The sequence below is a fragment of the Tympanuchus pallidicinctus genome, unplaced genomic scaffold (assembly GCF_026119805.1).
Source record: "Tympanuchus pallidicinctus isolate F22 unplaced genomic scaffold, pur_lepc_1.0 scaffold17, whole genome shotgun sequence".
Lineage (NCBI taxonomy): Eukaryota > Metazoa > Chordata > Aves > Galliformes > Phasianidae > Tympanuchus > Tympanuchus pallidicinctus.
The window spans coordinates 4,169,049-4,185,521 of NW_026294690.1; the positions used below are offsets into that span (position 1 = coordinate 4,169,049).

General features: G+C 36.0%; 1 protein-coding gene across 8 annotated transcripts in view; it reads left to right on the forward strand.

Annotated features, from left to right (window-relative positions):
- ATG7 (autophagy related 7) overlaps positions 1–16,473 on the forward strand; it is a 97,146-nt gene that overhangs the window by 26,453 nt on the left and 54,220 nt on the right. For 3 of the 8 annotated variants that reach the window (XM_052678360.1, XM_052678361.1, XM_052678367.1), the window contains one exon: positions 11,507–11,629. The exons of 1 other annotated variant lie outside the window; for it this stretch is intronic. In XM_052678360.1, the coding sequence (XP_052534320.1) occupies positions 11,507–11,629 (123 nt within the window). Of the gene's footprint in view, positions 1–239; positions 1,194–1,217; positions 1,991–2,016; positions 3,468–11,506; positions 11,630–13,133; positions 13,688–16,473 lie in introns of those variants that run through there. 4 more of the 8 variants (XM_052678362.1, XM_052678364.1, XM_052678363.1 and 1 more) reach the window with 4 other exon arrangements.

The following is a 16,473-nucleotide window of genomic DNA, read 5'->3' on the forward strand; positions in this document are numbered from 1 at the left end:
CTCCTTATCTGTCGTATACCTGAAACTGTATGTGACATTATGAAATATATGTAAGTAGAACTGCATATGACAACAGTGTCTGACACCTTCTTGGGCGTAATGATGTCACGTTGGGAAAGGTAGAAAATATTTCTGCTCAATCTTAAATCATACCATTTACAAAAACTCAAAAAACAGACAGATTCTGATGTGTTATTGCTAGAATGTAAGAGTTAAAAATGATTTGTACTGTTTTTCAGAGTTTTGAGGTGCAGGCTGATTGACATTTAGGGAGAAGATAGCTCCAAACAGACTCCCAGAGAGTCTGCAGAGAGAGGATTGAAACCAAAATCTTGCTGATGTGTCATATGGTACTAAATAGAAAGGAGGCTGTCTGAAAAATTCAGTCAGGTCGTGAGAAGGATGGTTCAAACTTTAATGAATACTGCTGCTGGCAGGCTCACTTGTTGTCTTCTCCCTACCCCCAGGCACCACGATGCTAACAATCTGTAATGAGCCATTGCTCTTAGCCCTTCTGTTATGTCTTCCTTGTAACTTTCAGCATGTCTGCTAAAGAAAAAAGCTTCTTTAATCAATTTGTTTGTTTTCTTCAATTAAGACAAATGTAGCAAGCATATAATAATTGAGATGTTTCAAATTAAAAGCTCTAGTTGGAGAGTTGTTTTCCGAAAACTAGTGATGTTTAAAAAGAAAAAATTTGCTCACTTTTTTTCTTTTTAATCATCCTCTCATGGTCTATTGTAACTAATTCAGAGTTACAGCAGAGACTGGTTTGTTTCTATTATTACTTATATTTGGAGGGGGAAACTTGTGTCCCTTTTTACGTACCAGTAAGACACTATCTTAGCTTGTGTTGTTAGCATATTAAGAACTGTATTAAGAACTGACATGGCTTACAGCAAGTTAAAATCGGTGTTTTGAGACGAAACCACTCATCCAAATATTTTCCTGTGGGTGAGGACTTGTTTTGGGCTCAGGCCTCTCAGCACTGAGAGGAGGATGCATTTTCAAAACTTCTGACTTCAGGACAAGTAAATCTTAGCATCTCAGAGGCTAGCAGCTGTGTGTGCAGTGCCAAAATGTTTGTCTTGTGTGTGGGTGTTTGCAACTGTGTTTAAATGTTGAGAACTGGAGATTTGCAACTTTTATGTTTTGCTGAGTAGAAGCAGCTTTTATTGCCCAGACCTCTGTCCTAAGTTGTCTTTTTTCTTTCCTAGCCAGTCCATTTGTCTTCATTGTGCAGAAGCTTTGCTCCCTGGGTGGCAGATGCAACCATTAGATAACTTGGGGAGTTTAAATGCTACATGGCATAAAATAAATGTTTAAACAATGTAAAACAACATTCCTTCTCTCGTTATTATGGTTTGGGATCTTGTCTTTGAGGCACAAGGGAGAAAAGAGCAAGGCCTGTTGCAGAGCGTGTTTAGAAGCTGCTCTCTAGTATTGTGTTCTTTGCAATGGAAGTTTTGTTTGAAAGATTATAATGGTTTCTCCAGGAGAAGGGAGAAAAAGGAACAAGAAGAGAACGTAACACTCAAACTTGTCTTATTCCTTCTTTCTTCTGCTCTAGAAAATCAGCAATTATACTGTTAGTAATGTTGGTTTAGGAGCAGTAGAGCTGCTGGATTAAGAATCCCTTTCTAGCAGTAACATGCTTTCTCTCTTCAGAGAAGAAAACAATTTTATTATCCTCTTTCTTCTATTTGTTGAATTTAAGTGGTTCCTGATGTTTAAGTGAAATAGCATGTTGATTTTATGTGGGCCTAGCAAAGTAATACATTGGATAGAAGAAACAAAGTGGTGTTGCAAAGAATCATAAAATATGGCCTAAGCAGCAGCTTGTGTGGCTGTCTATATCATGGAGTTAACTAGTTTCCTTGTTCTTGTGTTAAACAACATGAAAATGTTTTTTGAAAAAACATTTTTCAGTGATCCAAAATGAATGCAGAACATCATTCTAAGCAGTTGTAACATGGTTAAGGATTTCATTAACCATTTTCTCTCCTGTCAAAACAGAAATCTTTGTCATCTGAACAAAAGATGAAGCTTCCTTTTTAAATATTAACTCACATTAAAATAGTGTTTTGAAGAGGAGGAAGAAACTGGCAGTGTTAAAAAGAATTGATTTCTGCTTCTGGCTGGTTGTGTTTCTGCTGTGTTCCAAATACATTCTTGGAGTTTTTTTCTTCCTCCAACTTGATTCAATTTTGATTATAATCAGTAAAATGTAAGAAGATTGTCAGTAAGTAGGAAAGAAATGGCGTCACCATAATTTTCTGGTATTGATGTGTTGTTCAATATTTGTGTCTAGAATACAGTTTGGAATTATTCTAATGGCAGCTTAATGGTTTTGTCATCTTTCTGTAGAGTTCTTACAGTGCATCACTAAAACCAAAACTGAACTAAAATAATTTTGAATTAAAAGTAATGATCCTGACAGGCTTTGTGTAAGACTTGCAGAAATAAAGTTGGGTGATAATGAACCAGATAAAACTGGGAGCACTCAGAGTGCTGGTATGGTGCTGATGTCAGACCTCCTACCATTGTTAAACATAGATGTAGTTCAAATAATTCTGTGGGTTTCTTTCTGGAACTGAAAAGGGCAGTTGTACATTTTGCTGGATATGAATATTTGTAGTTTTCACTTTTTACTTCCATACATTTTTGCATACTCACAGCCAAATGTATTTTATTCGCTGTTGTTCAGTTATATCAAGGATTCAGTGCGTATTCACCGAAGAAAATCTGGACACAGTAAGATGAAGGATGCCTTAAAACAAACAAGAAAACCAAAACCAAAACCAAGGAAGGATTGGGGGAGGGCAGGATCTCAAATGCTGCTGTCTGGAACATATCTAACTCAATATTAGTCACTATTTTACAAAGTCTTTTACTGTGTTGGCATATTTAGTGCAATGAGGCAAAATACATTCATATCAGGTATGTACTAAGTGTTAATTATCAGCAGATCAGTTTTTCTTATATACATCCTAACCTTAAAAATTGGCAGGGTTGAATGGAAATTTGATTCTAAATGTATGAAAATATTAAGGAATGCAGGTGGTTGTCCAAAGCATCCTTTTTGCACTGATAATTCTGATAGACATGCACTTCACTTTTATCTGGTACAGCACATTGGGCATTTGCAATTCGGGCTACAGTTCTTCTTTTGCATGCCAAAAAGTAACAGCAACATGCTTTGAAAGAACAAAAATATACCTGTTTTCCTCTATTCCATGGTCAACTCTTGCAACACTTGTCTCAGGGAAGTGAGTGATCATGTGAGAGTCTGTTTGCATTTTCCTCCTATCCTTTATGTCATATTACAACTTGCTTTGTTATTCTATTGTATTCAAATAGTATTTAAATGTGTCAATTTTAATATTGGAATGATGTACAATGAAAATAAAAGTAAATTATATATTGCAATTTCATGAGATTAAAGTGGTAGGGACTATATCTTTTCCTAGATAATTTTATTTTTTAGTGCCTTTTTTTTTTATCTGTTGCAACTTTTCTTGCATGCTTCTCCAGCATTCTTCTCATTACACTCTGACAGGAGGCTGTCTTCATCTCTACCAATTTTCTGTTGTTAAACTTAACAAGTTGTGAGTCTCATTTTGTTAGGCAACTGTTGCTTCGTTTGCAAATGCTCATTTAGGCATGTTTCAACAGTTAAAACTTAATAAAGGTTTAATTTTAATACATTTTTAATCTTTCCATCTATCTCTGGCTTTGCCAAAATTCTTTCCAAGATGCATTTTTGTATTTTCTTTGGAATTGGAAAAGAGTGAAGAAAATTGAATTTTGGATGATAGTAAAATGACTGAAACTGAAATCCAGTGAGTTTGGTCTAAACGCTATCCTCCTCCTGATTGCTGTATTGTATAGGTAGTGTAGTGCATCCAGATGAAAAAAATAAATCTGCTCTTCAGTAATCTGTAAGATTCTGATTTTTAAGTTAGAGATCTGGTTTTAGGAGCTACTGGGCAAGAGCAAGTTTTAATTAAGCAGTAGTTTTGAGTCCTTGGTGTCTGACAGGTCAGGCCTTACTCCTGGATTGCTGATGGCAGGGAAGGGCTGGATGAAATAAGTAACTTCATTTGTAGGACTCAGTCTGCACTGACTTCTTGCTTGCTTTTGTAAGCACTTCAGAGATGAACCATCTCATCTTTGTAAAATGTTATTGTATGGAGAACCAAAACAGTATTCAGTGCAAGTGAATGTGCTTTTCTGTCAGAAGAACATTCAGTTCATCTGGGGATGTGCCCTTATTTCACTTCCAGCTTTTAGGTCTTGTGTGAGGAAAACGAATACAGTTTCAGAACTGTTTCTTCAAGTCAGCAATTGGAATTGTGGTACTGATGTCTCTCCTTATATATAGATAACAAGAATACATTATCCTGCCACAGTTCACCAGTAACCTCAGGCATTATGGGGGAAAAATGAGGATCTCGTGCAGTTTCTATGCACAAGATAGTGACTAATGCTAGCATGGACTGGAACCAAATATGTTGTTGAGTGCTGATGGGCTGATAAGTGTAAATTTTGAACAGGAAGCAGAATGGGTATAAAAGTAAAACTGTAAGTATGCATCAAGTGCAAAATGTGGAGCAAGCAGGAGGTGCCTTTTAAGTGACTGAATAATATGTATCCCAATTTAAATAGATCAAGATCAAGATCTAATAATATTGTGTACTTGAAAAATTCTTCTATTTCTGTTTTCCGTATCTAAGTTGATGGTGTTCTCTTCTACTTTTCACCCTCACTACTATCTCTTCACTTATATTTGCTAATGCTTCCAGACAAGGATGTCTTAAGTGTTTGTACATTATTCAGTAGAACGGGTTTAGAAGGTGTCGTTGTTTCAAACAGTTTGCAAGAAATAGTTTAGAAAATAAAATAGCTAAAATAAAAATCTAAGTGCTTAAATTGGTCTATCAATTTGTGTCAGGAAAATGGTATATGCACGTTGCCCTGAAAGTTATTCCTCCCATTTACATCTGTGGAAACTAAGAGCACAATGGCACTATTTGATAGAGCTAATTCTCAGCTTAAGAACAGTTTTTTCAGCACAGACACCACCACTAGCTGTGCATTTTCATCAGCAATGACCAAGAGCCTGCATGCTGTGCTTGTAAAAATCTGCACTAGTGGAGGTGACCACTGTTGGTGTCACCACTGCTGAAATGCACCGCTCCCTGTGCTCACATCCTTGATTTGGTTGCTGTGAACATTCAGTAAGTGTGAGTTAATGTCAGTGAGTGCCTTTTTTTTTCCCCACGTGGAGAAATTGAAGGGCACCACTTTGCTCTGTACTCACTTCTGTGTGAGATACCATTCTGTCTGACTGCCCTCCTGCTGCCATCTGTCATACAGCAACAAAATGTGACAATATTGATGGGATGGTTCAATCTCTACGGCTATTCCATGAACATCTGCTGCTGTCATCGTGGGCTAACGTAATAAAATACAAAGCATTACTTTCAGAGCAGCCCTTGAATAAAACATGTCAAGGTTATTGCAGAAAATCTCAGAACACATGTAATTTTGGGAATTCAGTTTGGACCAAATTGAGTTTAAACTGAGATCTCTTACATTTTAAAGAATGCTCCTTTCCACTTCATTATTTAAAAGAATAAAGTGAAAATCCAAGGTTAAAAAAATCCTGTTGAGGCCTTTTGGGTCTGGCTGTTCTTGAATAAGCTAATGCTCCCATCTTCCATCAGTTGTAATTCAAATCAGCGCAGGTAACAGCAACAGACAAAACACATTTGTGTCACCATGTTTCTACTCTAATTTAAATCAGCAATTTCTTAAGTTTTCAACATAAAATTGCACTTTAATTACCATTAGGGTTTTCTACTGATATGCTTTCATTTTCAGTAGTGATTATGAGAAGGTAAGAGGAAAGCTGTGCGTGCAGAAAGAGTTTTAATTATTTGAACATCAGCCAAAAATGATGTCAACCTTGCCTTGCGGTTTATAACCTTCCACTGTTTTCAGAATACCCTTCTTCAGCTTGCACCTGGAATAAAGCTTTTTGCAGAACTTTGTTTTATGATCTGGATTTTAAAAGTACATTGTGTGTGGATGTCCAAGTATGGATGGCCAGTAATATGCACATTAAGGTAATACTCAACGCAGTATTACCTGAAGATCCATGTGTAGTCATCTTTGTGTTCATAATAACTCTGTAGACTTTCCTCTTCTAAATCATGAATTGAATCTCTTAAAAATCATATGGTCCTCAGAAAAATTCAATTTTCTTGTGGTGTTTGTCATGGATGGATGACCTTATTAGGCTGTACATTTTTAGAATGGATCACAGGATTGCTTTATTGGGATTTTTTTTTTTCTTTTTTACAACTTCTAAGGACTAAATGGCAGGAAAAATTGAGACCCTCGTGAAACAGCAGGACTCTAGGAGCCAAGGATATATACATATATATTTTTAGGAAACCGAATTATGGGTCTCCTGGTAAAAATACTGAGATTTTAGCACTGTCGCCTTTGCAACTGCCTGCACCCATTGTGATGGCTCTTGTACTTCATCGTACTGCCTCCTCACTTAAGAGAATTCTCCACAGCCTTATAGTCTTCTGCTAAATTTTCTGTTTTAACTGCAGTTATATCCGGCTTTGAAAAGTTTGAAATCCGGCAACTTGTTTTTATCTAATTTTCCAGGCAGATGTTGAAACCAAAATTTCTGTTTTCAGCATGCTGAGGTTCTCTCTAATGTTCTGCTCATTCTCCACTGTCTCTGATAGATAGACAACAGTCTGCAGAAATATATCTGGGTTTGTACATGTTTGTTACCTTTGAGAGGGAGGCTTTGAAAGCTGAGTTAAACATAGCAGCCTTATTGTTTTTGAGGTATGTTATCCATGGTTTTTTTTTTTTTTTTTTTTTTTTACAATAATTATACTAATATTAACCTGTAAATTTTCTTGTGGAAGCAAAGCAATACCCAGGCTCTAAATATGCTTGATACTTAAATACTGGTTTAAAAAACAACAACAAAAAAAAAAACAACAAAAAAAAACACAACACTAAAAATTTGTGACAGAATTGATCCAGTATTACATGAGTCGTCAGCCTGTTGTGATTAAGGGTTTTCGTATGCTTCTGTAGCTATATAGTAACGTTTGTCCTACAAAGCATTCCTGGAGCCAGATTCTCTTTTTTGAATGCCATTTTACTGAGCAATTCTTTGTAAAGAATGCTATTAAAAAGAATATAACACCAAAGCTGTACATCTGTTTCTCATTTTGGAATAAGTTTTTACTCTCAGGCCTTCCGTTTCTTTCTCCTACCATGAGATTCTCTTTTTTTCTTCCCCATTGGTAAACAGACAAGAATAAAATGACTGCTAAGAAAATGTAACTGATACATATCGACTCAGAAAAGTCTTTAGGAATGCATTAACTTGCGAAGAAGTGTGTCCACACCTATTACAGTGCTATTGTGTATGAAATAATAATAATTGTAGCCCTGATTCTGTGAAATGGAGACTGAAATCAAGGCTGTGGTGTCAACAGGGGAGGGGATTTGAATGTGGTAGAGAAGAAGGTGATGTTAAAATTTGTTGGGCCCTCCTGAGAGTAATTTTCACAGACAGAATGCACATAAGGTTTGCTACTGTCTAATTCTCCTCTTGATCTTTGAAAAGTGACTTGCAAGTGAGAAAAAGATGAGGGTTCTGTAATAAATCTGTATTGTTCCAGCTGGCCTTGCTCAGCAGAAGAATTATTACTTCTAGTTCTTTTTTTTGCTGCTTTGCAGTTTTTTCTGCTTGAGAAAATTTATTGTTACATGGTGACACATCAGCGTTATGACTGGACAGTGATACATTTATTCCCAGAAAAAAATCCTAAGGGTTCTTATTTCATTTTGCTGTCATAGAGTCATTACTTTGAGATCAATAATAATAAAAATAACATCTCTCAAGTGTCTGTCCTTCTGGAAAGCAGTTATTCAGATGGTAACTGGTACCAAGTATGCTGTTAGCAGTGAAGAGAAGAATTAAAAAGCAAACTCAGCTAATTAGGAGTTTGGGCATTTGGACTCTGCTGGGCATGATTAAGGAGGAGAAATTTTCCTTTCCACACAGCTCCAAATAGGGCGTCGATTAAGTCTGGAAATGTTTTAAGTCTTTTTTGTTGTTTGTTTGTTTTTTTGTTTTTTTGGTTTTTTTTTTGCTACTTGATGTCTAGACTGGCTTTATTCCTGACAACCTGCAGAGTGTGCCTGTGTGGTCTTCTGGCACATGAATTTGAGATGAGTTGTATTTTACTCTGTTCTTTTCTCCTTTTGAGGTATGTTCAGTGACGACTGGACAAACCAATGCCGTGTTACATTCATCAGGTGACAGGTGTCACTAAACTTGCATACTAAAGGCTAGACATGGGCAGGTTAATGTTTATTCCTTCTGTGGTATTTATTGTAAAGTTTTAATCATCTGATTTCAGAAATAAAGTCCCTGAAGATGGCAAAAATGTTGTTTCAATTGCTGCCTACATTAAGACTATTTCATTACAGTGTATGCTACCTTTAATGGTGCAGCCCCTGTTCATGTGGCATGCTGAATGATGCTGCCTGGTCGTTCTTTGACTCCTCGATAGCTTTTTCTCTGAGTCACATGGCTGGAATTTTCATTTTAAAGCTAATTAGCAGTTATTCCATTCAGCAGACCATTCCCACTGTAAAAATGTTTAACAGCAAGTACATTTTTTTAGTAAAGTTTTTCAGACTTCTTCAGATTCTTGCTAATACAAGAAAAATACTCTTTGTTATCATAGGCTTAGATTTTTGAGATAGCATCTTTCCTCAGCCAGACTTGTTACCTTAACAAGTTTGCCGTCATAATGCTGTAGGAAGTCTAGAATGTGATTTAATGAAGTTTCTTTTTTGTGGGGAGGTAAATTTTCAGCTCTTTCCATAATGCAAAACTTCGGGCACGTAAAATATTCCTGTATAACTTCTTAAAAACAAAACCCAAAAACCCAAAGGTTCAATTCACTGGGTACAAAAATTATACCCCTTTGACTCATAGTTTTGTGATCTTACTGATGTTTTCCTAATGTGCATTTTGAAAGACACTTCATGAGAGACTTCCTAGCCTCTTCCGCAGTAATTACAATACTAGGATTGAAGAAAAAAAATTCCAGTTGATTCATCCAAAACTCACCTTAAACATTTTAAATGTCAGTGCAGTCATGCGGCCTGCTTTATTTGAGTATGTGAGAATTCATTTACAGCTGTGGCAAGGAACGCAGAAAGGTTATGCATATTTATGTCATAAACCAGAGCAGTTTATACGGAGGACCCTGGCAGATTGAAGCAATGAGGAAGCAATACCTGGAAATTTGCGCTTCAGGCTTGAGTCGTGGCTCTTTGGAAATGAGGATCAAGGCATGTTTACCTGAGTAACAATAAACAAGATTGGAGGGCTATTCAATAGACATTTGTAATGGTACATAGTATGGGTGCACTCCTTTTCCCGTTTCATTCTGTTTGTTTGCATATCCCAACAGTGTATGCCTTTTGTAGGTTTTACCTTTGGGGAGAGACTATTACATGCTGTAATGTTTTAGAATGTGACTATGGTTTCATTTCTGTATATTGTTTTAATATGCCATTAAACCTGGCATAAAACCTTTAATATGCCTGTAACCTGGCCAACATCACTAAAAAGATGCCTCCTGAGTTCTGTATTGTGATTCCAACAAATATCAGTAATAGCAACACATTTGATAATGCTGCTAGCTTCACAGATTCCAAACAGGTAAGACTGTGAATGTAACCAAAGTTTTATAAGCTGTGGTGTGTATGCAGCGTTTCACAAAGAGCCAAATGCAAGACACCTCAGCACATCTGGTATTATAGAGTTTTGGAACATGAAATAGTCATCAAAATATATATACTTACCTGTACTGTAATTTCACAGTGTGTATAGTGGATAATATTAGGAGGATGCTTATCAAGTGGATACTGCAGTTTTTGAAATCTCTGCATTGCATCACGTACAGTTTGTCTTAGCGTGTTTGTCTCAGGAATATGCAAACAAAAAAATGCAGTCCCATGAAATACAGCTAAGCAATTTTTTCTGTTTGTTGTTTTTTCACTTCTGGTCACACGTATTGGTCATTGCACAAATGCACAAAAAGCTGAATAGAGTAAAAAGAATCTTTATAAGGAGCAGTTTCTCCAGATGTAGTACAAGAACTCAAAGTGCAGTTTTATTGTAATATTTTTTTCAGATGCGTATATCATGTGTAAGAACATGCCAAACATTTGTCACAGTTGCTTACATCTGACTTCTTACTCTTTATGGTTATTTCTATTGATTCTGTTAGTACGTTTTGGAACCTAAGTATGGAATCGGTGCTTTTGCTCTTAAGTGGGCATTTAGTGTGATTGACTAAATGAGGAGCCAACTCTTTTTCACCTATATATATTGTTTATATTATATAGACATTTTTTCACACATATATATATATTTTTATATATACTCTAACAATTCTATCAGCAAAATGTAAGTGGTTTTTTGAGACAAGCCCGAATTCCTGTAGGACTTGGGGAAGAGCTCACTGGACCTGTTTTTCTGAAGAATGCTGTTGACTGTGCAAGTTCCCACAGTTTTAAGATTATCTGAGGCCTTTAGGAGTTGTTAAATTACAAGAGAGTGAGATTGTTGAGTGTAAGTTGTAATTCTGGTTGAGATAAATGAATACATACCGAAACCATTTTCTTGTCCACCACCATTCCCTTCAATTTTTTTTCTTACTGTCTGAAGAATAAATGATTTGGGGGCCAGGAGGACAGGGATTGCCTGTTTGTTTCAAACCTTGGAATAAAGCTTGCTTGGTTAGGTTGTGTGTTAGAAGTGCAGTGCTTCCAGTTGTTCTTTTTCTTTCTTTTCTGGAGGAAGTGAGTTCCACCAGTTGCAGGGAACTTGTCCATCCAGTGAGAGTGGATATCTTTAAGGAATATGTTAGCTGTGCAACTTTCTGCTTCTCTCACAAAATAATGGAGATAGAATATATACTGTGAAAGAATGGACATCTGCATTCTCTGCAGCGGTGTTCTGTATAAATGCGTATTTGGTGTTTTACACAGAATTGTTCTGCTAGAGCCTTACCATTTAGTTAAGTGATACGTTGGAACAATATTCTGCTGTGTTTTATGTAACTCAAATCCTTTCATGACGTTGGAATACGATTTTGTTTTTTCTGTGTCATCTGTTTTGTTATACACTTAAAAATGCCTTTAAAGCAGAAAACGTTAAACATCACGTTTCTTCCTTCTTACCTCCACTTTTCCCACACTTAGAAACTGAAGTGAAAGAAATGATCATTCTTCTGTAATTTTTACCTGTGTGCAGTGTGTATTAATCTTCCAAATGCTCAGAAAACATTTACTTTTATTCTGTGATGAAAACAAGATGATGAATCATTTATTTTAAATCCTCTTCTGTTTGTCTATTCATTTGTTTTTTTGACAGGTCCTCGACCAATATGAACGTGAAGGATTTAATTTCCTAGCTAAAGTTTTTAATTCCTCGCATTCCTTCTTAGAAGACTTGACAGGTCTAACTTTATTACATCAAGAGACGCAGGCTGCTGAGGTAAGAAAACCTGCTTTGGATATTAAAGGAAAACCAGGTGGTTATTTTCAGCTGTGCAACCATATGAGTAAATGAATCATTGGTGGAATCAAGCATTAATGTTTGATTTACAGAATGATTTACATGAGCCATGTGTGTATTCCATACAGTGAGTTAGGAGGTGTCCTGTAACTGTTGTAGAATGGGAAATACTGATATGAGAATCTTTTCTTTTTTCCTTTAAGAGCGGATGATGTACAGTGATGTAAAATGGGATGGATTTTAACAGCCAGTTAGAAATGTGCAGCACTGTTGATAAAGTATACCAACAGTAGGTAGTCATGATAGCACAGAGCCCACTTTGAACTTATAGCCACAACATTTGTGCAAGTTGCCAGGTGGTTTTTGCTACTGGTTGTGACTGAAGATTAGACATTTTTGTAAATTCATCAGAACTTTTTAATATCAGAATTTGTAAGTGTTTATTTTGAAGAAAAGAGTTGACTTGTAGTATGTGGTGTAAGATGAGTTATCATTTTAACTCGGTCTAAATTACAATAGCTATGCTCCTTCATGGATTGCAGTGTGAGGAATACAGTGCTGTTCATTTATTCATTTAGTGACAGAAGTTGTAACGTGGAGTTAAATGCGTGTTCTGCTTTTAGGAGAGATATACCCTGTCTTAAAAGTTGTGATATTGAGTCTCTTCAATGAAAAAGGGTATCTGTCTTAAAGTTGCATTTAATAATATTTATAATCCTTCCTCCATCTGTGAAAGTCTATACTCCTCAGCATAATTTAATTGTGGTGCAACAGTATCACATGGATGTTTCCAGAGTTGGCTTTAAAAAGTGATTATTTAGTTACTGTAGCCTGTGCAAATGCTGTAACTGTTTTTTCAGCTGCAATTGGCTCAACGCTTTTACTTAATAAGGTTTGCAGGAATAATAGTGACTTGACTCCCTGTTTCATGTTTTAACCTTTTAAAATAATTGGAGCAGATGCTGGAGACATTAAACCATAAAATACTTGATGTACTCTTAAATCAGACTGGTGATGCCTACAGAAACTTAGCATATATGAGGGGGATTCAGCAAAGCAAAACAAATACTCTTTACCAGGTGCTACCCATGAGCAATAAGAGTGATTGTAGTCTGCCATACAGGACTTGTAGGATGCTTAGAAGTCAGCTAATGACAGTATTAAAAAGAATTATTTCTGCTCTAGTTAGTAATAAATTGTTTTGCAGGTATTAATTTTTTAATTCCGCTGCTTCATACTGCATGCATGTGTATGTGTTTTTTTTATAAAGTTTTAGCCACTCTTTACAGAATGTAGAATCTGCTGGAAGTTTATTTTGTAAAATAACTTTGTGAAGTTCAAAGTTTATCACAAATAGATGGAATTAGAGTACTTTCAAAAATCTTTGAGTTCAGTAGTGAGGTTATGTAGTGATGTCATTGCTCACAGATGGAAAGACAGAGTAGTTCTATATAATAAAGCATAGTATAATTTTGTTTTGCAGATAAAGTAAAAATAAAATCCTGCTCAATAGAATGATGATTCCTCAAAATCTATGAACAGTTTATACAGCTGAGTTGGAAGATTGCTAGATGACTTCTCTGGCTACTTTTGGGCTGCTCACAGCAGGAAGAATACTCTAAAATTTAGATGTTATTGATTTAAGATCAGTGCTCTCTAGAACAATTTAAGATGTTCTTGATACCTGGCATTCTAATGAGTGCAACATAAGTAATAAGCCATACTACTTGGTAGTAATCCCATAAAATGTCTTTAATGGGATACCAAGTATACTGAGAGTTTGATTAGGTGCTCTTTAACCCCAAGGTGAGGCAGGTTTCAAGAGACACGTATGGCCAACTTTGATGATTAGAGTATTGAGAGTTTGGCTGTTCTACTGTTCTGGTGAGAAATTACTTGCCTTTCTGCACTTTCATTCTTCGAAGAGGTTTCGAATTGTAGTTTGGTTTCTAATAATTGAAGATTTCCTTTCTTTCTATTGAACAGAATTTCACCAAACAATACGTTTATTCCTGTGATGCAAGAGTTCTTTTTGCAATTCGTTGTATAGAGTCACTGATTTGGATGAAATGATTTGTTGATTACATTTGGCTAATAAATTTGCATCAAACATGGAAACATACATATCTTTATTTTTTTTTAAAAAAGGAACTCTCTTAAAATCTTGACTCATCATGAGCCTTTGAAGAGGTGTTTTACTCAGACAGTTGTCAGAAGGGTTGGAACTTTTGTCACTCTTGTCCTGCGCTGCAGCAAATTGCACCTAAAGTTATATCATTGGCATTTTATTTACCTAAGCAAAGCTGCTTTCATGAAGTATGTTTGTATAAATACTTCAAAGTGCAAATTTTTAAACTGGTCTTGAGGTGCTCAGTAGAGGCCCTGGATGTGCCATGCATGTTCTATAAGAGAGGCTGACCACATTAAGGAAAGCATTTTTGGATGATCTTAAGTTTCTATGAAAACATTACCTTCCCTACATGCTTGGTATAGACTGTGTTTGCCCAGACTGAAGCAATACAATTTGCAGTAAGAAATGCAGGACTTTTCACATTCTAAATGCCTTTATAACTTGCAGTGTTCAGTTTCCTCTTCCAGTGCTGTGCTGTTGACCCAAGTATTAACAGCATATTAAAATTACTGTATACAATTTAAATGATTGGTATCTGTATAGCCATAATTCAGTGTTCAACAGAAGAAGAATTATAACGCAAATGAAGTTTTGGTTCTAATTTGGTACTAATCTCAAAATAATGGAGTACCTGTTTCTTTAATGTAAGATGCATCAGGAAATTATAAATGTTCTGCATGGTTTCCTTAGTATTACAATTTACTGAGTAAATATTATTAGCAAATGCTTTTATTCTGTCTTAAAACGACAGTAAATTTCAGGCTTCTGCTTTCTCCACATCTGACTTCAATTGAGGTTCCGTGGAACATTTTTTATCTTTTTATACCAGTTAGATATTTATGTATGGCTTCATTAAGAGACACTGATGACACATGTGGCTTTGAAAGCCAAAAGAAGCTGTGGGAAACTCACATCAGCACTTAGGCCTTGTTTCCACAGCATACAGTTCTTGTTGGGATCTACCTGAGCTGACTGAAGAATTGTACTCCTGTTTTCCAGGTCACTTTGTTTCTTTGCTCCAAACCTGAACTTGCAAATGTAAGAATTAATACTTTGAGGGGAAAAAAAAAACTGACAAAAACCACAAAAAGGAATGGAATAGTTGATGATTGACTCATACCGATATGTGGGTTAGCAACAGCTGCTAACTTATCTCATTTATACACGGATTTTATTTAAACTGTGAATTACTGTCATAGTGCCAAAACATTGATAGAGTTTAAATCTCTCTATATATAAATTTTCACCATAAGCCTTGATTAGCTGTAAAATGGGAAGTACTGCTCTGGGTGAACTCAGTCTCGTCGGTTTTCATGTAAGGGGGAGAAGGCTATGCAATAAATAGCAGTCAGTGCCTCATTTTATGAGTTGTAATAAAAATTAGCTGTAGTAATATACCACTGTTCAACGTGCTATGAAACTGCTGTATTCTTGGTATATATAGTCTGTGTTCCTCATAATATGTGCATAGCATTTGAGCACAAATGAGCATAAACAGCATTGATCAGTGGACATTAGTACTGTTCTTTGTCAGGCATTTTCTATGAAGAGAGATCAAGGTTGTTTGTCTTGCTCATGTTTCCTGTTTTAACATGGGAAATGGGAAATTCGAGCATGGGAAATACAGTTGCAAACATACTCTAATTTTCTTTTTTATGAATTAATTTAATTGCTCTCACCAGATCTGAACTTATGAGTACTCGAATTGACAAAGTAACGCTATAAGACACTAGAATATTCTTAGTTAATAATTAATTTTAATTGAAAATGCACAAGAAATTTTTTCTGAACTGCTGTAACTAAGCTGTAAAATCTGAAGAAGTGATGGATTTGATGTCTATAGAAACTAGTAGTGCCTCTAGAAAACTCTTTGTGCTTAATCACATTCTTTCCTACTGTGTTTCATAAGACAGAAGATGTACCTCAGTTTTCGCCTGTAATGGTCCATCACAGTGGATTAGTGTGATTTCATTCAATTTTTCATAATTTCAACATTCTGATATCATTTCTGTGCTAGCTCCTGACGTTGCTGAGCTAGTTAGCACCAACTGTCACATGTGACAGAGGAAGACTGAAAGAGCAGTTCTTGGAGTTAACCAGTGATAGGGTATGAAGTTTGTGCAAGTACAGCAGAACACCTGCACCACGATAAATATCCCATCTCAAATACTCTTTGGCTTTGGCCTAGAGGTGAAAAGTAGGTGTTACATAGGGAAAACTTTTTTCTTTGGGAACTTCTGATGCTTGACTGAGGCAGAAATGTTGCATGTCTCTGTTGCACGCTGTCTTGTTTCCATTCCCTGTTTCCATTTCACCTACCTGGTATTTTGGTGAGGAATTTTTGGTGAGTGGTGACTTGCTTGCTTTGACTGCTCTGTTAGCAGCTGTAGACAAAAAAAAAACAAAAGAAAAAAAAAAAAAAAAAAGAAATCTACAAATCCAGAGCTAAAATATAATCCCATGAAATAGGCAGTCCAAGGAATTAAAAATTCAACTAGATTCCTAGATTTCCCGTGGAGGTAGACTTTGGAAAGTGCTTTTGCTCCGTATTCCTAGAGATTACTTAGAGTGTTAGCATAAAGCAGTTCTCAACACCATGCCTAAAAACTGGTATGGAGTCATACCAGTGATGTGTCACTTCGAAACATTGAAGCTATGTACATGAATTTCCTTTAAATTCTCATTTGCTACA